At 34.6% G+C, this 23,393-nt stretch overlaps 1 protein-coding gene across 1 annotated transcript in view; it reads right to left on the reverse strand.

The window, feature by feature from the left end:
• Nucleotides 1-970: 970 nt before the first annotated feature.
• The window catches only part of LOC117204098 (uncharacterized serine-rich protein C215.13-like), a 65,277-nt gene continuing 42,854 nt past the window's right edge, over nt 971-23,393 (reverse strand). Inside the window, exon 2 of the mRNA XM_033441142.1 lies at nt 971-3,773. Within this exon, the coding sequence (XP_033297033.1) occupies nt 1,911-3,773 (1,863 nt within the window). The 3' untranslated portion in view covers nt 971-1,910. The remainder of the gene's footprint in view (nt 3,774-23,393) is intronic.

The raw sequence follows: 23,393 nt of genomic DNA on the forward strand, positions 1-23,393 counted from the left end.
TTCTGTACATTCATTAACGTAAATGTCTGTGAATAGTACATAGTCATATACGTTTGAATATATTTAATAATATACGAAATATCGCTTTTTAATTTCTACACTGCAGCTGTACGAATATTTTTATCTATCAATGTATTTTGATGTGATGTAAGTTAATAAGATTGTAAAATTCTAAGTTGGATTTCTATAAATTTTGAAATACAAGTCACGTAATAAAAGAAAAATTCTTGATAAAGTTGCCATTAGAATCCTTCGAACACAAATCATTTTATGCATAAAGGGAAACCATTCAGAATCTATCTTCGCTTTGTACGCTTCAATTTTCCCATAACCATCGATGAATAATCTTTAACTTTGTATTCTTTATAATTTCAAGCTCTCTGACGAAAGAGCCGATCGCGAAGTCAGTGGAGGATCGCTGTGACCTTTTCCAGACCTTAGAAACGACAGAGTGACGACCAACTAAAGATTACTATCCATGCTAACGAGTCCAAGTAGTTTGCTTATTCGTGGAACTTATGTTAGTGTACCATGCATTTATCACAATGGTACTTTTCGCGATGACATTGAATTCTCGATCTTCTGCAATGCGTCTTTGATAATAATATCTCAAGTACAATGAATCATAAATACATATACTTTAGTTTATCGATTGAAATATTTCTCTTATTTGTAACATTTACGTCAGATGCTCTACATTTATATGTACAATATTATATTAGAAAACACATAATATTTCTAAATATTTTTTCTATTATGATTCTATTATAATCCCCTCTATAAGTTACTGGACGGTTGGTAATCTTAAAAATAATTTTTATTGAAACAAGTTATTGATAGGTTTATTGAAATTATTCTTACTATTAATAAGATTTTTATGAACATACAGTAGTACTGTATTTATTAAAATGCAATTGTAATTAGCGAATTTTTATTATAAGAACAAAAATTAAAGATAATGGGAGGATCAATAAATTCTTATTTTGTATGAGTTGGTCGTTTCCCGACTGGTTTAGATAAATAAAATTCTACTGTAGTGTAAATACTTTCTTCATTCATAATCGAATAAAATGTATTAATTGCTCAGAAAATTGTGAATAATGTACTATGTACTTGTAGTTGTGATTTATGTTTTCGTTTGAGAGGTGTATTTTCAACTAGAAAATTAGGACTCATAGTAAATTTACACGTGTATTTCTACGAAGAAATGATGAATGATTTTACTAATGTATTTTTGAGTCACTCTTCAATTATTTTCTAAGCATAATCTTTATTTAATACCTGTTATTAATCATCTCCTTATTATTCTATAATGTGTTCAACGGACATATATGCTTCTATATAACGCTTAGAAACACCATAGTACACATATCTAGAGCACATATGTAGTTTCAATGTACTTCAAATAAGAGAAATATTTTATTCTACCTTTGCTTTTTAATACATTTTGCGTCAGTTATGTAAAAATATATTTTTTTCATATATAATCATCTAATTGCCGATAATGCAAAAATACGTCTCTTTTTATAGTTGATGTATTTAGTGAAATATTTATCTGATGAAGTATCTCGCACAGTTTATAAGAATTTACGAAACTCGAGATCTTAATTCGTCGAAATTTAACATGTTGCTCCTTTGACTCGTCTTTCTATGCTCAATCCTTAACACACCAAAAAACAATCCAAATACTCCATCTATCATTCCCATATCACCAGCCATAGACAATCATGGAAGATCCTTAGATTCTAAGAAACCCGATGCTTAAAATTACTCTGAGGCAGTTGAGTTGGGAATAGCAGTTTCAAAGATCAGTCATTTCGCTTCGTCTCGCCATTCTTCTAGCAAAGCGACACGATTGAGTCGACTCGCCTCCGTTACACTTCTATCCATCCTTCCATCGCTGATTCATCTCATAAAGCGAGGAATTTCATTAGTGCATCGTATATGAGTCGAGGATTGATGGTGCCATCCGCAGTATAGCGAACACCTCTCAAAGAACCATCATCGTGGCTCACCACTCCGTATTCCCCAACGATAAAACCGTCCGGAGTTCTCTCTTCGACCCTGTATTTCCTGTAGTTCCTACCTTCGACCACGTAACCCACTTTGTGACCATCTTCCACTTCGGAAGCGTTCGAAGGTTCCGTAAGCATAATCTGTGGTCCATGGACGTTTCCATTGCTACTCACACTAACGGATTCATCCACCTCGTAATTCTGCTCGTCTGGTTCTCCGCCACGTTCGCGACTCAATGGTTGACCTTCTGAGTCGTAAAGTTTGCTAGGTTCGCTATAAACTTGGGCAGGTTGCGAATAAACCTTCGCTGGTTCCGAATAAACTTTAGCTGGTTCCGAGTAAACCTTCGATGGCTCCGAGTACACTTTTTCTGGTTCACCATAGACTTTTGCAGGTTCGCTGTAAACCTTGGCTGGTTCACTATATACCTTCGCTGGTTCACTATAAACCTTTGCTGGCTCGCTGTACACCTTGGCTGGTTCTCCATAAATTTTCTCAGGTTCGTTATAGCCCTTCGCTGATTCGCTGTACAATTTAGCTGGCTCGCTGTACGGCCGTGGTGACTTATAGCTCTTCGATGGCTGGCTATACATCTTGGAGCCTGGACGATTGTAGTGGGAAGCGTCGAAGTGTCTGCCTGCCTTTCGACCTTGGGCCTGGTAGCGCTCTGACTGTACTTCCATTGGTTCTTCGCTGAACTCCTTTGATTCGGCGTTCTCTTCCGGCAACTCGTAGTTCTCCTCTGTTGGCAGGGTGATCATGTCCCCTGAAGGATTGTTCGTATTGTTGTTATTATTATTATTTATCTCCTTCTGATGTTCAACGAAAGAAGGAGTGTGTTTGTTCATCGATCTAGGCGTAACCGAACTTTGAACTCGCCAACTGGTGCTCAGCGAGCCTTCGTCAACGGAGAATTCGCTCCTGTTCGATTCTGATACGATGTTACTAAGTTCCTCAGTGACGAAGCTTGAAGGCGACGGTGTCGTCATTCTCGGCGATTTAGAAGTGGTTGTCGTCGTCGTTGTAGTAGTCGTGGTCAATGTTCTCGCAGTCGTGGAGCTCATAGTCCTCGTTGTAGGAGGCCTTGTCGTGCCATTCTTCAACTCTTTCGTAACATCTTTAGACGAAATTCCGATGGAGCTTGGCGGTCGAGACACGACTGTCGCATCTGTATTGTCGTAATGTTCCACCCTGACCTTGTACGGCGTAGCTTCGACGGTGGACGTCACACTGACACCTATAACTTTCTGTCGGCTGACTGCTTTGTTCGTCGAATTGCTCGTTGCGTTTGTCCTCGATGGTGATTTCTCTTGAGCTGTCGTCGACGTGACCGTCGTCGTACTTATTGAACTTTGAGGAGCCAGCCGTGTCGAAGATATGTCACTGGTGGTGCTCAATTCGTCGATTAACGATGCTAGATTTTGTTGCCTATTTTCTAACGTTTTGTGGCTTATGGGATAAAATCGAACGACTTCTTCTCGGCCACTGGTGTTGCGCGCTCTCGGGACGACTTGTTTATTGCCAGGATTTCGCGATATTCGGTAAATCGAAGCCTCGTGCTGATGCGATTCCGCTGTCGCGCTATCTCCTGTTGACGACGTGTGTCCTCCTCGTCTGAAACCCCTACGTCGCTGTGGCGGCGTGGCCATGGCGCCGTTTATGAAGACTGACAGAAATTCCGTGCCCGCGAGTATGTCGTTTCTCTTCGCTGGAGCACCGTGTACTTCGTCCCACACCAGTGCCGCCTGCAGCAGTACCTGGAAAATGTTTGGTCGGTCAGTGGAATGCGGAAAGGATTTATAATGTTGAATAGCAATTAAAGATCGCTCTTAAAGTAACATTTTATAGCGGTGGTTTAGTATTATTGCATTTTGGAGAATGTAAGAGAATCACGAGTGCGTCCGTGATTATTTTGATTTTAATATCTTGCAATGTTGAGTTTCAGAATACTCTCATTTCTCGAGTGATATCGCGTCCTTAAATTTTAGGTAAAAAACTTTGTCATAGCGTCTGTACTCAGACTCATTTGTGCTATGAAGATACGAATGCAATTGTATTTTTTAATTTTCAATTTTTAATTGTACAAATGTAAATGTATCAAGTTCTTCTATGTATACATCAATCCTCTTCATAAGCAAACAAACTTTTTCATATTTCATAATTCGATTGTCTACATCCAAGCTTCTTTACTGCCAAAAGATCATAAATTATAAAAAATCTAAGATACTCATCAATGTTACTATTAATTAATGCCTTATTATATATAAGGCATTATAATATATAATCATTCGTTGAGTCAAATGTTTGAAATTTTATTTGATAAAAGTAAAAGTTCTATCCAAAGAAATTCTAGGTTAAAATTTCGCATGAATCCTCAACAACCTATACCGAAGAAGATCCAAACCTCTTAATTTTATTACTATAAGAATGAGAATTTCAGATTGTCAATATTAACCTTTATATTGAAAATCTCCACTTTCACAAAACGAATTTATTGAAACATGCGGTTCTCACAATGCGTTCACATTAAAATGGTAAAGAATTCATAAAAGAACACAAAGAACCAAATCGTCCTCAAGTCAATCGCTATCTATGGAACGGGCGAGAATCCTGAAGACAGAAATACAGAGAACAGTTGAAACAAAAGTACGTTGTTAACGTTGCATGGAGATATGCATCGTGCAGGCTAACGTGTGGCGTTTCCAGTATCTGTAAAGTGCAAAGTGTAAAAGTTAGGCGAACTGTTGCGAGGGCCATTAAAGCCACGTGGAATCGGTGAACAAGTTCGTAAGTACTTTACGATCCGAGGACGCGCGGAGCATGTCGGGTCGCGTTTATTTTTCAATTCGCGCGCGAACGATAAAGCGCCATCGCGTCGGACCATATTGGACACACGAAGGTCACGCCAGGTGCATCCGAGCAATTTATAAATTATGTTATGGCCGCCGTAAAATACACGAACAGGCGCAGCTTATTACGCCGGGGAGTTTTAACTCGTGTTTCATAGTTGTCACCTTGTTATCTTCCCAAACGTCTCATTTTCTAGCGTATTTAAAACTGGCGGCCTTCGCCATCCCTTAAGAACGCGTTTCTTATAGCGCGATGCCTCAATTCCTTGCGATAATAGAAATAAATTAAACAAAGATAATAGGTGTAAATTGTTAAAGTTCAGATAAAATTCAATGTTTCGAAGTTAGTTTACTTAGTGGTTAGAGTTAGAGCGAGAGAGAAGAATGTGAAGAAAGGCGAAAAGAGTATTTCGCTCAGGATCTGCTAGAGGACTCAACAGTAAGGCTATCTAGCAGGTCTCCGCCGTATAAACCAGGAGAGGGTGGGATGCTAGGAAGTTTAGGTTAGTTCTTATTATCTTGTTAAATAATTATTGATATGATAGATTCATCACATAAACTATGAAATGAAAGTAAGTGCTCACTTCGTTATATTATGTTTTTATGATATAAATGTGTTGTAAGTATCCTTAATGAAGTAATTAAACAAACAATTTAGATTCAGTTTTATAACCTTTGTCAAAACTATTAAAATTTCTTTATATAAATCGATAATACAGAAAAAGTATTCTTATATCGAACGATATCGATGCTGATAAATATACTTTATACTAGTATAATATATAAGTATATTTATATAATAACAGTATGTAATATGTCTTCATTTTCTTATTTCAAGTCACATACATGTAGCAATAATATGAAAACAAAATATCATGTAAGTAATATCTAATTAACATAATTGGCATATTTTGTTTACATATGAAATAAGCGCTTAATAAGAAACTTGAAAATTGTAAATAGTAATTTTCGCATATTTCCAATTTCCTTCTTCCTCGGGCTGAAAACGAAAACACGAGGGTCCTGTGTATGTATATATGTATAACAGGTGTGAATGAAATTAAAAGCAGTGTAAAATCATTCAGTGTTTTGGTCAATATTCATGCGTTTAAATGTTGTAAATTAAGATAAGTGAGTACATCCACAGCGTGACTTTGACCATGGAATTTCAAAGAACACTCCTCACCGGGATGTGCGTCCGTAAAAACTCAGTCATAACATGCAATTAACAGTTTTGTTTTTGCTGTCAGATTTAAATTGCATATTCATTTGAGAATACTGAGCAATATATCTTTTATACCTTACAAAACGTTCGAAAGTTTCTTGAGCTTGAATACTCTTACACACACACACTCACATATGTATACACATACTCATGTGACTGCATGTATGCATATGTTAATCCTTTATACAAGCTAAAAGATTATGAACTATATAACTTTTATACTGTCAAACAGGTAATAGTTCACTTAAGATAGTGTAATATTTTTTACATTAAAGAATCATACAGATATTTATGTAGGAATATTTTATATAAATTCTATTCATGTTTATGTAAGTTCTGTTCATAGATTTTTCTGTTGCTTTAATAATTTTCTTTGAACCTTCTAGGCTTACCATAAAAATTGCGATGATAGATGACAAAAATTAATTTTCATATTAACAGTATACGTGTATCTAATATGTGTTTCGTGGAAGTATCTTTGTAAATCTTTTTATACTTACAATCGTCTTTTTTATTCCAAGGAACATAAAACGATTACTGTTTTCTATTAACCAATGAATTATAGATGTGAATAAATATTCAAGCAATACTAATACACTGTTGGCCGTAGTTCTCGGGATCCCTTTGAATTCTTTAATTGTTCTTAAAAAGTCTTAAACGGACGTAAAAGAGCACGGCTGATCGTTGCGCGGTTCTTTCGTCAAGGTTCATCGTCGAGACCAGTATTGCGCTACCTCACGGCAAAAGCTCTGTTAAAAGTCATGAAATGAAATTCGTCGCACAATCAGCCAAAACTTCGAAATCCACGAACCGTACGCTTTCTACGAGCATAAAGTCTTAATTTATATCGTTATTACACGACTCCCAGTGAGACAGTCCAACGGCAACGAACAGAAGAAAAGGGACAGAGGGCGAAAAGAAGCGTAAAAACATTTATTTGCCGCACGAAAGCCCGAGATCCGGTGTCGTTAATAATTTTAAAGAGGTCGAGACCTCCTTGGTTTGGATTTGCTCATCGTCGTTTCGCTTTCGATCCGCCGTAAAACGCTCTGAATTGAATTTTTGCAATCCCGCGGAAGGTCATCAGCAACCATTGCGTCAGCTCGAACAAACGATTCGAAACGGTATTAAGCACGATGGCGATCGAACGTTTGCAACAGATGTTCGCGTATGAAAAAAAAGGATTGTATGTTTGAAGGATCATAAGGCTCGTTTGAATGGGAGGGACACTTTTGGATATGATGAAATTTCATTGGGAACATTGAGATGTATATAACTTTCGTCGCAAATGTTAGTTTGATAATTAATGCTTCTTTATATTTTAATCTTGCTTTCATTTTAGCAAACAAAAAGTATTTATAATTGTATTACGAAGATGTCATATAAAATAGAAATGAAAAATCATGGATATTAGTAAGTAATTTTTTCATATCTTATTTAAGGTAAGTACAGCAAGGTAGTATAGTAAGTACTATATATTTTTTAATATATTAGTCGATTCAGTTCGTTTATAAGACGAAGGTATTAACCTATTTGTGAAGAAGTCGTTAGTACAAGAAGAAGTAATAGAAGTTAGTAATAGAAGAAGAAGCTACTATGAATTTAACTATACCATTCGACTTTTTTTATATAAACTTTTTCTATTTATATCCATGGTTCAAACATATAGAACAAGTTTATTAGGAAAAAACTGGGACATCTTGTATATTAAAATATATTAATATGGATGCCTAATAATTGTCATAAGGAAAAACGTCGAAACCATAAGGAAGAGATCCACGACCGGAAAGGAATTTTTATCGCTGCCTCCATAAAAGCTTGTAAAACTACTTTTAGATTGCTGCGTATAAATTCTTTGCCTAATGCTACGTTATTTAGTATAGCACCATATTAATTTATTACTACAACGTTATTCCGAAACTCAAAGTGTAAATTGTGAAGTGTTGATAAACGAGCTGAATGAAATAAGTTATGTACGATTAACATCGACGTTTAGTAAGAAATTAAATGTTTCATTCCGAACACTCTCGTATAAATAAATCAACAGTTATCAAAATGTCCCGTTTTTTTGTTCAAATTGTGAAAGAAGATTCTGAGAAGGAAGAAGTATCGTACTGTCAGATTCGCCACCCAGCTCGACTCCGAAATTTTTATTAAATTCCATTGATGTAGCTAATTTGTATCTGACGAAAATTTTTTTCGTCCACACCCATATGATAACGAGAGGTTCGATAAAACGAAGAAAAAGAAAGAAAGAAAATCGAGAAGCTAGTTTTAGGAAATTAACTTTTTTGTTGGGATATCCCGAACTTTACTGGAATTAATAAACTCAACTTCGGCTCGTGCGCGCTACCATAAATCGTACATGTATACGTAATCTGTATAAGCATGAGAGATATCCACTCGATTTATAAAGTGGCCGACAACGTTCAAACGACAACCAGCAAAGATTGGTCTAGAACGGTTTCCTGTTGAAAGGAGAACGCGCATTGTCGTATGGACACCTCGGATGAGGTCATTCGGTTCGCCCACTTACTCCCTATGCAGATGACTCGCATTTATGTTACGTTATTTGTATAAAATACGTAAAACGTACCGTGGAATGTGAAGGATCGGCGTACACATTAATTTTACTACGAAGAACAGCATGAAATGTAAAGAGAATTTCATAAAACAGTAAATATACTTTAAATGTGTTTGTCAAAATCCGTCGTTTTGGACGAAATACAAATATATTAAATATATTTATTATCTCTTGTCGTGATTGATATTGCTATAAAAGAGGAAAGAATTAATCGAAATAAATTCAGTTTAATAATCTAAATACGATATACTTCAAGTTAAACATAACGTTTGACCACAAAAGAAACAGAAAAGCAAGTGTTATATATGGAGTAATTCATTTTGTTTCCTTAACTCTCAACATAGTGGTTTACAAAGAGCAGTCCTTAACAGCGATTAAACCTGATAACAATATGATATAAGTCTCTTTGAAAAGCATATAAGCCAAATTATCATAATATATTCTACTTAAGTCCCTGAGTAATCCTACTTTGGTATACTAAGGGTTGAAAAAAACACTATGCCCAGAACCTCAAACTTTCTGTAACTTCCCCAAGGAAGTCGATCCAAAGATCTTGTCATTGACTCTTTTCGACGGTATTTTCGACGTGACCGTCGTTCCAATCAGATTTAATTAACGTCTCTTTACTGACAAGTGTTCGAAGGTGAACGAACTCTTGTCAAGCATTTATCTTATGAAATAATCTGTTCGAGTTATGAGACGAATTTCGTTCGATTTGATAATTTGATGATCAACCGTTTCAATTACTATTAATAAAAACGACTTCGTTAAGGGTACACGCGTGTAATGAAGTAGTTAGTCATAAACAGTGGAATTCGCGTGGGTACAAAGGGTACAAAGGCGGACAAACATTGGACCAGATCGAGCAGATATATTCTTGCGTTATAAACAATATGCAGGTGCGGCCATTTTAAAGCCAGGCCTCGTCACCGCCAAAGAATCGTCATTTTTTGAAAGGGTGAGAATGAGCTCAGCCAAGCTGGACGTTAGTATTACGTGTATCGATAAGATTAGACTAGACCGGTAGGTTTGGCAAACCTTGAATACATTGTCTGATTCAATGTTAAAATGGAACTGTAATTTCCTAATTGTAATTCCTAATTATAATTTGTCCGGAATTTTTGTTTTAAAATTTGTTCTATGTAAGTCGAAATATGATTATGAGAATATAACACAGCAAAATGTCATAAACTTTATGTCATAAAAATCTATATGAAATTTGGGATCAAATATGAATAGAAAATACTAATATGGAACATTGGATATTAATATAAATCCTAAAATGTAGTATTAAATTGGAATGCAAAAGTAGAAGGAAAGAAACGAATGGAGATAATGACACCATAATAATGTAACGTTTCACGGTAATTAATATATTTTAATTACACATCATTTCTTAGAGTAATTAGAATTGTTAGAGGAGTTTGCTTACTCAAACTTTAAACGAAAATACCAAAGAAGAATTTGTCTGAAAATTTTTACAGGAAACGTCGTTAAGCAATAAATCCTTGTTTAATCGGTTGTAAAGATAAAAAGACAAAACACTTAAAACACGATTAATGTCACACGTTTGTACATACATAATGTTGCACAAGTTTGAACTCGAGAACCTAGTTTTTAAGAGCTCATTAGGCTTCTCTGAAAGGTGACGTTAAATAATGAGGTACACCGTTTCTACCGCGGTACGCCAATAAGCGGTTGCGACGTCCTAAAATTAATCTACAAAAAGAAAACATCAAACGATATCGATTGCTCGCTCTTAGGCATTGTAAGCAAGAGTTCAATATTGACGCAATCGTACGCAATAACGTAATTAAAACGCAACGAATGATACGAATGAAGATATGAATGACGGCGATTCACAGGTGCGGCCGCCGCGCCGTTTCAAAAGCAAACTCATCGTGAAGGAATCACGGATTTGAGAAGTTGCAAGTGGGCGCGAGCCAAGTTGTTGCTGTCGCCCCCGTTTCAATGCTTCTTTTTAATGTCTTTCGCGATATATAACTGTCTGACCTACTTAACAATAACTGGTCGAAAAGTGGAAAAAATGTTATCTAACATACACACACACACACACACACAGTTATTTCATATCCTTCGTTCTGATCTGATCTAGATTTAGAAACTTTAATTAAGTATAGAAGAATTTACATAAGGTTTTCTTTTAAATGATACAGAAGATACTAAAAGTAGTATAGTTTTAATAGTTTTAATATTTATTCTACTTAACTTAAAAGATGTAATACAATGATATAGTAACAGGAGTTATGTTTTATCAAACAGAACTTATGAATGGTCTGAACAGTTTCTTCAGAATAATAATTTTCTCGTCCAGTCATGAAAAGTCAATTTCGTTGCAAGTGAATGAAATCACACTCACTCCAGACAACGAGTGGCACTATCATTGAAGTAAAATATCTTAAACACGTTTAACATTTGCCCCTGACTATCAACAAAACAGCAAACAACGATTATCATAAACCTACGTTACAAGATTTTGCTCGATACACTTACAAGACACTCTTCTCTAAAGTCAGATGGGCTCAATTACTTTAATTACTCAAGAACTCAGCACGAAGCGTAACAACATGTTTCCATTTTACATTCTGTCAAAAGGAGCGACAACTGAATGTACAACTCCATGTAAGTTGAAGTAATTCGTTATCTCGTTCAGTAGGATCGAAAATACTCGAGCAAAATTTTTACTCGAGGCTAACCTAACCAAAAGAGGGCATCAATCGTGTACTCGGGTATTTTTCTCCTATTCATCGCGTCAGCATATTTTTCAACCAAGCGAAATAAATACATTCCTCTCGGGGCTTATTTATTTTTGGTAGAACTGACGTGTTTGATTTCAGTCGGCCGACGTGTCGGCGTAAAGCACGTGATCGAGGAATCAATGTGCGTATACGCAGCAAGTAAATGACACGAGCGTATCAAGTTCTGAGGAATATGCGAAATGGCTCATATAGGCTCATAATCAAGGTTGCGACTGGGTGTGGCGAGGAGCATGCACACAAGCGTACACTGTCGATTCTGACATTTTAGAATAGAACTTCGTTTATTCGAACAGGTCGGGAGCAAGGCAATTTGGATAACCGAACAGTTCCGATGAATAAAATTCGCTATCCTCTTCCAGCTTTCCTTATTAATTCAGATATTAGGATTTTAGTGCTACGATTTCGATTGTTTCTTCTATTGACACACAGACTACACACTCTTTATCTTCCAATGAAATGTTTTTTGCATTTCATTTTCACAGCATGACATTTTTGTAATAATTTGAGAGTATTACTAGATGATACGAAATTTAATATACATGGATCTAATTAATCAGGAAATACAGTGGTGTGCAAATAATTTTCGTAACCACTGTGGAATTTATTTCTTTATAAGAATAAGTGGTATACGTATTACGAAATTACGTTCGATCGTAGTTAGGGTAATAGAGGCTCGGCATTAACTTGTTCGTATTTTAAAATTGTGCCATAACTTATTTCACTGTTGCAGATTCCAATACTCGAGGATGTGTCCTTTTGTAAACTCGTGATTGAATTACACGTTGTTGAAGAGAAGCAAGTATCCAGATATTTTTCAGTGGCAGCGTGTATACACACATGATTCGATACCTTCCCTGTAGATAGCTCGTCCAACCCGTTTGTCCCAATGTAAGCGAGTCTTTTTTCCATTAAGACTAAATTGTCTTTCTTCTGACGACGCACCGTCTGTCAATGAGCGCTTTTGTCCTGACAGCTCCGCTGTACTCAGCTTCGATCTCGTTTCATTCCGGTCGTTCCTCCCTTGCGGTGCTGTGTCGATGACGATGTATGTATATCATCTGTCCAAGGTCGCTGTTTGTTTTTTGGACATTCACGCTTTTCGATGGAAAAAGTTTACTTCGCCGATGGACGCAAATTGACTAATTTTACGTAACGTACGACGGTTTCTGATTGGCACGTTCTTTTCTCCGAGAAAAAAATTATTTCATTTTTGACGAGTAACCTTGAATATGGTAGGAAGTTCCTGGTTTAAGAAACGAAGTTCCAAGTTAGGAATTTCGACGATCAAGACGTGCACGATGAAACAGAGGGCGACGTCGATGTTGAGGAGTGCATGAAAGTTACGAGCTTGTTCTACAGGATAATAACCTTGAAGTTCGTAGTTTTGTACTTGATTATTGTGTAGTGAGAAAATGTAACATGACTTATGTGGTAAGGTATCATATATTTTGATTAGTTCTCTTGAAAAATTAAAGTTCTGTATCTAAGTAGAATGTTTTTTCATATAAGGTCAAATATGTATTCTTGTATTCGTAATTTAGATCTATGCATGAAAGAATTAGAAATTATTCTTTATTCTTAATTATAATGAAATATTGATAATATTTATAATTATAACGAAAAAATACAAATGTTGCTACTTCAGGATTAAACATTTTTAATTGCTTTCAAAATATATAATTTCAGTTAACTGTTCTGTACCTACACGAACTTCCTTCTTCTTTCATCTGGACAAGTTCTTCAGGTAGGTAAGTGTTTTTTCTATATTAAGCTAGTCCTGATTTTTATCGCGCTATATTCGAGTAACTATAGCACTGTTTCTAGACAATGTAGGTACCCAACTGAATAATGATCTGAACAGGTTCAGTCGTTTAAGATGACAAGTTGTCTGTTTCTGATTTAAAAGTCGAAGTAACTATACAACTAAAAGTCTCCTTATTGGATATATGTAATTTTAACGAACCTCACTCCTGTTTCTTTCCATTCTGTAAAATACATAAATTCATGTTGATATAATATATAAAACCACGATAAATCTATATTTGTTAATTTGTTGATTTTTATATCCATTTTGACGATTAAAAGAAGATACTTATATAACTATAAAAATCTGACATTATGAATATGAAATATATAGAAGCTAATAAAAAACTTCATTAGGAAATAAGGGTACGTAACAATACTTTTTGTAATCACTGTATCTTATATAATATATGGATATCCATTTGATACAAGCCACACCATGACATCAGCGTTTCCAAACAAAAGTCAAAGGAAGACTGCACTATAGCCGTTTCTTCGCATATCTTCCTTATTACTCTTATTTTACTAACTGGAAAATAATAAACCAAAACATTCCATTAACGTGGTATCCAAATAACCTCGTAACAGCTTCGGGCATCTATTTAAAAGATAACTCGTCGCGTCGCGTCGCCAGGAAAGGAAAAGGTCGACGATAAAGGGAAGATCGCCGTGAGTTTCACACTTTGAGCGCTCTTCCAAAGAATGTTACATTCTTACTTCATTCTTGCGCTACGACTTTTTCCACCAAGTAACAAAGATAATTCGTTTCGCGAGTTATGATTCAGAAATAACTTCGTATCCTTGAAATTTATAGCGATTTACGAAAGTAATCAGCGAAAGGACGCGTGTGCTTCGTTGTATCCGAGTAGAATCCTGGCAGATCTTCTCCTTTGGCGCGTTAACAACGGTTTAAGAATCAATTAATAAGCGGCGTATCTCGGCGCAACAATGGCAATTTCCTCGGATTTCATGGCGATTGCGCGCCAGTCTCGATCATTCCCACGCCTCTTTCGGAAAAAAATCCGCGGAATTATGATCGGGCGAAACTAATCACGCTGCTTTAACACTCCGCTCGATATAACGCTCTTTCATATTCTCGATACCGCTCATGCCAACGTTCTGGCAAATTATCGTGCAGCAAAACAATTCATGACGTTGAGTAAGTTCAAAATTGTTACTGCTGTAAAGTGATGTAAGGAGAGACAGGAAGTTCGTTCTTTAGGTATCCATTTCTTTTTACGAGAAATCGTAATCTTTCGAAATGTATGACAAAGCGATATCGTAATAAGACTTGTTAATTCTCAATTAATATTATTGATTTTGGATATTTAGCAGTGAAACTATTGATGACTGTAGAATAAAATTTGTGTCAAAGAAACCAAAGTAGGAGCTTAATACTTAGTTCGTAAGTATTAGGATACTTGGAGAAAATGCGATAAATCTGAACAATTATTAGGAATCAAAGTATATAGAGATCAAAGTATTGAAAATTACTACCTTGGATTATAGAAAACTGTATATTCTATATCATAATAAAAATCTGGTAAATAATAGATAAATATAAATAATTTACTTACAAAGATTTTTTGAAGATTTCTGGACGTCTAACTTGTATGGATACAAGTACAGTTGTATTGTTGCATAGTTTTGATCGATTAATTGTTCATCTAATGATGTAAATGATGTAAAATTTCTGTGACGGATATAGCATATATAGTCATTTTAACAATTGTAATAGCTCCATATAATTAATTTTATTTAGTGATCGACATTTTACACAGTAAAAGTGATTATTTCTTGTCGCATATATGGCACAGGATAGTGAATGCAACCGAATAAATACCAAATATGTTAGTCTAAATTGTTATGGCTACATATGTATGAGTAAACGATACAAGTTAAGGGTTAACGATACAAGGGAACAAAGAAGTGGTATAGAGTTTATGATCAAAATAAAGAAGCCAAAGCTTTGAATCGCACCCGGAGAACAGTGTCACCGGGATTTTATTGCGAGATTCCAGCCACTTGTCTAAAACGAAAACCCTGAAAACGAGTGAAATATCTTGCGAAACGTGACTAAAAGAAGCAAATATAATAATGGCACGTTAAAGCATGAAACAAGGATTAGTTGGCACTTATGACACGTTCAGTTTATTATAAAGCTATGAACTTTATTCGTCTGCCGTTTAATCGCTTTCTAACTTTACCAACGTCTATTCTTCGTTTTGTAACATGCGAAATGTACGATAATTTCTGGATTGAATTGTTCTCCTCTATGCAGTGTTATTCTAGAAGAACTAGTAGAACTAGTGTTATAGAAGAACTGTAATCATGGTTAACTTTTGAGACAGCAATAAACAAGATTAATGATGTTATTAAACAGCTTGCTAATGTAATTAAGAGGCTTATAAACGCAGATATTTATCTCGTGCTAGAATAAACATAGAGTAGATGTGTTTTCGTAGTAATATGGCTTGCTTTATAATGTAGTTATTCTATTTGTTTTTTTTGAAAATGCTCTTTGCACAATTCATTGTCGCCTGTCATTTGAATGATATATTATTTAATCAATTATATATTTCTTTGATAGTATTTATATAAATTAATGTTAGCAGAAGCAACATGAATTACTTATTTACTGCGTTATTGTCTTTCACTTATTGTATATCATATGTTTTTAAATGTAATCATACAAAATGTGACATGTTATATTATTCAGTAAATAATTTTAATCCATTTCAAAAATATATATTCTTATATAGAATTTAAATGTATAAAGTGTACGAATGTGAATATAAATTAGAATTAGAAAAATAATTTTTATAATATATATTTATAATATACAATGTATGAACAATATAACATTTTTAAAACAGATCTTTTAAACGATCAGCTTCGTTAAGCAAGATTTCAGTCCTATAATAATTTTTTTAGGCTAACTTCAAATTACTATTCACATGCAATTATATAAACGATCATGCAGATGCAAACTTTTAGTAGGCTTGATAATACACTTAAGGCATATAACATTCACTTATATATACATACTGCTACGTTAATAACGATAATATATATATATATTAACAAACGTAATATTAGCGGCGATAACAATGAGCGTATGAGCAATAACGGCAACGAAACATGTTCATTGATAATCATTCATATGTTCGGTGCCGACCATGACCAATTAGTTTTTGTTATTATAATTGAATAATCATGGTTCAGACAAGAAGCGGTTAATACGCGATCGTATGCATTAATTGCGATATTTAATAATAAGAATCGATGTTGCTTTTGAGTTAACTTTCGAATTCAAGGTCACTATATAGAGCTGTTATTTGAATACATTGAATATTTTACAAATTTTTGTAATATCGTACATAATAATACATACTTGAATATAGATATTCTTGAAATTTGTGAATTCCTGCGAATTTCTGCGAGATACGTATGTGCTATCGAGTTGCGTGCACGCAGAACGAGCGTGTGTACTGAGAAAAAGTAAGGGTCAGTTTTCAATGTCTCGCCAGCGAAAGTTTAACTAGCATGCGTGTGCCCGGCAATGCTTACACAATGCACAGTGGCGTAATTTCGTACTCGGGGACACCGTAATAAATGTTTCAGTCCTCCCACACTCCAGTTCTATATAATTTACGTAAGGTGTGCAGCCGTGCTTTATATAGTCAAACAGGAAAGCAACTTTTAGCTACGGTCTATTTATTTTTCGGTTAATCCTGGATGAATAAAAGAATTAAATTTTGAGTTTGGACTAGAAAATTCTATTTCTTTTACTGCTTAGATTTCTATTCATTTATTTATATTGATTTAATTGGCATGTTAGATACATATGTAAGAGTAATTTGTTAAATTCATCCTTGAAGAACTATTAATATCTAACTATCTAAATGCTAATGTTTTCACGCTCTAGCAATAGGTACTTAAATTTTTCAAGAATTTTATTATGTTATTTGACAAACAACCATACGAGATAATTATATTATTTGAGATAATCAACCCTGTGGGAGTAAACCAAGATTTGGAGCTGATTGTCACACGTTACCCTATGCTTATTTTAATACGCAGAAATAAAAGCACAAATTAAGTTTTTTTTCTCTTTCAATTACGAGCTATATTTTTGTTTCACACCGCAAATTGACGATCCTGCTTCTATTGTTCTTTCCTAATGTCATATTTTTCTTTCCATAAGAAACTTACAAAGCTCGTAAAACGATCTAATGCTTCGTATATTATGAAATATTGTACCCCCATAAACATCTGCAGTCCATTAACGGACAAAGGTTCCCGTGCAAACAAACCTACTCGAATCTGAACAACCACTGTCTACACCGAACACCTACGCTCCACGGAACCATCGATCAAAACGAAAACGAAAAACGTCATTGAATCACGCACGGGGTCGCGCGACCTTTTGATGCCGGCATCAAAAGGTCGCGCGAAGTGTGTCGACAAACGAGTGAAGGAACGCGAACATCGTCACCGCGACTAAAGGCGCGTCTCCTCCTGGTTGTCTATTTTTGTTATATACGAAACCAGCTCAAGTAGATAAAATCTACCTTTGCCATGTATTAAGGACGAGAGAGATGAAAACGTCTACGTATTACATTCTTTCTTCGGTATTGGATAATCGCACGAGGTCACGAAACCGAGCAAGCGAGCGAGTGAGCAGGACCGAATGCGAACACGCGAACACCGTTTCTGTAGAAAAGTAACGGACCGTTGGACGAAAAGTATTCGGGTCATTGATTGAACGGCTGAGACGAGGCGCCTTGGTATCGGATACATCATCCTAATGACTTCCTCGTGCGTGGGCAACTGTTTGGATTCTTCGACACAGGGAACCCGACAGCCGTGGTAAAGACCGCCGTTTCGACGCCTGGCGCCAAGGAGTTTGGAATTTCGCTTATGCCCAGTCTGTCGTAATTAAATGATTTTGGTCGATTGAATATCACGGAATTTTTGTCTTTCCTTTTTTCTTTATTGATTTAATCTTCTATAAGTAAAGTTTTCTTTGATTAAGGGAAGAATTATATATTAAATAATTAGAAATTATTTTCATCAAATACTATAGTCTAGACTCTAATATAGTAATGTATGATATTATATAACGATCTGTAAATAAAATGGGATTTAAGAGATAAAAATATGTATTACATAGTCATACCGTGAAGCTCGCTTAGATCATGTTTTATTATAATGAATCAATCTAATATTTTTTTGACATATCTTTCTTTTTTAAAGTTATCCGCACATAAATGTCTGATGATCCTACAGTTTTTCTTTCTCCATAGCCAAAAATTGCCAAAAAAGAAAAATTAAAATTATATTGGGAGTTATAGGAGAAGATGGTCGAAATTTTGAAAGCTTCGTTTTGACAGGATTAAATTTACCCATGGCTAGGATTTCGTTTGGTTCAAATTTCGTTTGGTGTCTAATTTCCTTCTTTAACCCATTTCTTCTTTGTTTAATCCTTTTCTCCACCGAGGTCACAACATCACGCTACGTGAGAGCCATCGTAATTTAAAGCGGCTATACACATAAGTTGAAGAGCCATGAAAGAAACATTGCTTTTTCCTTATAGTCCACCAGTGCATGATCCATAAATCGAACGTTCTCATAAAACAGAAGCTGTCGATTCGTCCCGCGGCGATTCAATGAACGCGACCAACGGAATAATAAAGAAATTCGCAATTAATCAGGTATACGATCGTGTACCCGCGACGGCTTGATTATAAGGCATTATAGACTCATCAAGTAATTACTCGCAATACGGTTTCGCGTTACGCCAGTTCAACGGAGCTCAATAAATCGCTCGGCCTCGATGTATGTGTGCATACGTGTATGACTTCCTCACACGAAATATGGTCGTAATGGAAGCCATTATAACCGGCATCGCTTGTTTATAATCCGCGAAACGCGGGATAAACGATTGCCTCTACTCTCGAGGACGGCATGGAAAAGTTTCCTCGTATTAAAATGATTTCACGTGGCTTACGAGGAAGTAAATTAACCCTGCTGCGATCCTCGAACTTCTATATTTCGATCTCGCCTCCACTTTAACAAGCAAAAAGGACTTATAATGTTATAAGATGTTTAACATGAAACTGAAACGAGAAATGATACGATGAACATTTTTACATTTTATTCAAACTTAAAGTATTTTTTATCGCTAGAAAAATACAACTGATCGAAAATGATAGGAAGACTGCAACACGGTTAAGAGTATCGCTTTTGACTCGGGAACTCGTGATTTTAAAATGACGGAGATTTACAGTAAGAAATTCATAATATCATCGTCGTAGAAAAATTATAACGAAAGATGAGGATTTAAATATTGATGTATATCAAAAGTAACCTCGACCTGTTATGGATATGCATACAGTGAGTACATATAGACATCTCTATATTATTAAATGTATATAAAAATAGATATAACTACATGTTACACATAGACGAATACATTACATTAATAAATATACACAGAAAGAGTTAATTATATATATTACCTACCATAGATATCTATTACAACCATTTGCAGTTGTATAAAATATGGAAAGTAAAGTATTCATTAAAAGTATTATAATAGTTAAGATGAACCATCTTTATTTAGGCCTCATCTTTTTAGTGGTTTTCATAAAAATCTAAATTTCCATAAACATTTGAAATCCTATTGTTCAAAAATATCTCTCCAATCACATAAGATATCATGAATTATCATACATTATGAATATGATATGATATCATAAATAAAATACTACCTGTACATAAGCACATGACATTATTTCAATAAATATATACGTATTCCATGCGTGTTCATAAAAGTTCACTGTGACGAATGTCTAAGAGCGATACGCATAATCTGATGCTCATAATTTCTAACAATTATCTGAGCGAAACGATTTTAATCCTATCGACTAATGTATGGTAATCGTTTCCGTGAAGCGAAACTTACAGTATTAAAAATGACAAATTACAGAAGAGAATCGTAATAGGTTGAAATTAGGGAAAACATAACCAGCTGAGCTTCGTAGTAAAAACAAAAGAAGCAATGTAATGAGGAAATTAACCAGAAGATACTTTTTTTCTTTTTTGATAATTATCTCTAGCAATTTCTTTTTCCGTATAATTATCGCGCACGATTCTCGAAGCAATCGATAAACATTATTCAGACGTATGAGAACATATTATCGATAATTTATATGCTAATAAAAGATACAATGCCAACCAGACTTTTTTGAATAATAAGCCCGTTGTTATGGTTTACGCCTACAATAGTTCCGCGTGAAACGAAGGAAGTCTACTTTCTTTGTTATTTGTTTTGAACGTAGAGTTGAAAATATCAGAAATACAACTGTAGAGAAAAATTCTAGATGAAATATAATGATATTAAAATGTTAAGAACGGCGGTTCAGAAGTTCACAAAATTAACTGTGACGTCAGAATAATTAAAAGTTATTTAATGCTTTAGACAATATAATACTGTGAGTATATTTTTTTGTTTATTTGAAAAATTATTTCATATTTATATAATTTTGAATCTCTAGGAAGCAGTAGATTCCCTTTTTAATAAAAGCTAACTACGTAGATCTAATAAACACAATTTAATATTTAATTTGAGAAGCTTGACTCGTAGAATCATAGAATTTTGTTCCTTATAAGTTTGTACGTTCTTAAACAAGCATTTTCTATATCCTACGCATAATTTTCACAAATCTTTGTCTTTATCTTATTAACAGCATGAATATCTCAAAAGTATGTTTTAACCAATTACTATTAAATTATTTCAAATTCGCTCATTCTCCGAATTCTAATATCGTACGACTGATACTTATTTCATTCCATAAAACGAAATTACGTAAGTACTATATATGTATTTTCATAATTTTACAATTTCTTTGCAGATAGATCACTGATATAATTCTGTCGTACGTTCACCAACGTTGTTACTACAAAGGGTGTGAAAAGTCGTCATAACAAATCATTATGAAATCGATTGCTCTGGGTATTGGAGTGACGAACAGATCGTAATGAACAATTTCTTAGTGCGGCCTTGCTATATTACGTCAGGAAAGCAGAGCAGGAGAACAGTTTAACAGTGTGTTCGAGTCTAGAACTCACACATTAGAAACGTGAACTCTGTCTCCCGTGCCAGTCTGAACGCAATTTCTGATCGAACACGATCGTGAAAGGCTTAGCATGGCTATTATATAAACTTTGTTTGGATCAACGAGAAAATGATAGAAGGAGGGAAGATATTATGATTTTCTAGAATATAGATTTTAAGTTTAAGTGAATCAAAGATCAAATAATCCAAAGGTGAAAGGAAATAATATTACATTTGATTAAGATTATTGGAAATTATTCAAATTAGGCATTTTTATCATAAAATGATTATGATTCATAAATATGACCTCTTCTTGTGAATAATCGATATGATTATTGGTGAAGGGTAACAATTCTTAGTGTATGTTGTGTTGAATATAAAGAAAGAAATATTGTTAGATCTCCATGGTGAATCCGGCAGTACATATTTTCAAATATTAAAAAGTTAAATATTCTATTATAATTTATATAGTCTATTATATTCTAACGTTAATACAAGTTTTTTGTATTAATTACATTAAAGTGTGTTGGAAAATTAATTATTTTTAATCCCAATTTTCCATTATTGTAATTACAGAGAACGATTTATAATTCTATGTTTTAGTTTAAGTAAAAGGTATTTCTAAATTTAGTTCAACTTTCCATTGTATTAACTAATCTCTAACGAACAATAAACCTATTCTTAAATTTTATAACAGAAACTATTACTTGTATGAATATGTAACTAAAGTTACTTTAAAATACACAGGCTGTAACTGAAATAAGTAGCTGAGCAGTAGCATTGAATTTTACTTGTTCAGGACGAAAATAGATTGTACAAATATAGCTCTGGAAACTTGTTCTTTCTGACATATAAACGCTTTTTATCTGAGTTGCAATTTCACAGAAATGACTCTTACGCTTGTCAAACATTTAGGTAGAGGATTCACTGTGGCACTCAATGTCAGGGTGACTTGCCCTTGTCAGTTACAAGTACTGTTATCACTTATTTCTACAAAAGAAAAAAAAATGATTACGGTACTTGTAGCTCTACATATGAGAAACGATAACATTACCTGTAACTCTGCATGTTCTGTCATTCTTATGTGTCATTCTTATAACATTCCAATACAAACAAAAAGTGTTTTAATCTCGGAAAAGAAACTTCCACGCTTATACAACCTTTCTTTATATTTAAAAAGAACTCTTTCTCTCTTAACATTCAATATAAAAGTTCGCTCATTTATTTCGATCACACCCAGTATAACGGATAAAACCATCTCATTAAAAAAACAGCAATCAAATTAATTACCGGTATCATCAACGAAACATTTTCCAATAAATTATCCGAGTTCCGCGCGTTCTTTTCGAATGGATCGTTTTAATTAAAAAAAAATGCGACGGACAGAGGACAAAAGCCATTTACTGTAAAACTGCATCACGCTCATTTATCTGTCAAGGTCCTCGAAATTAATCCGCGTAACACCGACTTGCGACTGCTCGTGAAAGGAGTCAAACAGTCTATGGCAAGGAAAGCAAACGAAGCCACGGAACATAACCTCCTCTTTATTCTCTCCATCCACGAGCTGCAAAGTGATTCGAACGGCCGTCAGTTTTTAAAGCAACTTTTAATTGAGACGTGAAGGCGTTTTGCACGACCGACACAAGGACGTCTCCGCGATTCTTTCATCGGACAGAGGAGTCTCGTTACAGCGAACGGCACCCTATATTGTTCTTTGTGAATATCCTCTACGACTCCCTGTTTCGTCTTATTTTCGACGACGAACTCCTTTTCGAAGGACATTACACACTAAACACTTACCAACAATTACCAACATTAAACACTTCGTTAAGTATTACATTAAGTAAACATACGACGAATGTTACGAACATTTAATCTTCGTTAAGTATAATGAAAGTACAACAGTGTATACAATCTTTAATACCTTATGCAAGTGCTAATTACTCAATATAAACGTATAAATAAAATTTTCCAAGCGTAACAAACGAGCTATTTATTTTTGCCAAGACTAAAC

The sequence above is a fragment of the Bombus bifarius genome, unplaced genomic scaffold, assembly GCF_011952205.1.
Source record: "Bombus bifarius isolate JDL3187 unplaced genomic scaffold, Bbif_JDL3187 scf7180000007977, whole genome shotgun sequence".
Taxonomy (NCBI): domain Eukaryota; kingdom Metazoa; phylum Arthropoda; class Insecta; order Hymenoptera; family Apidae; genus Bombus; species Bombus bifarius.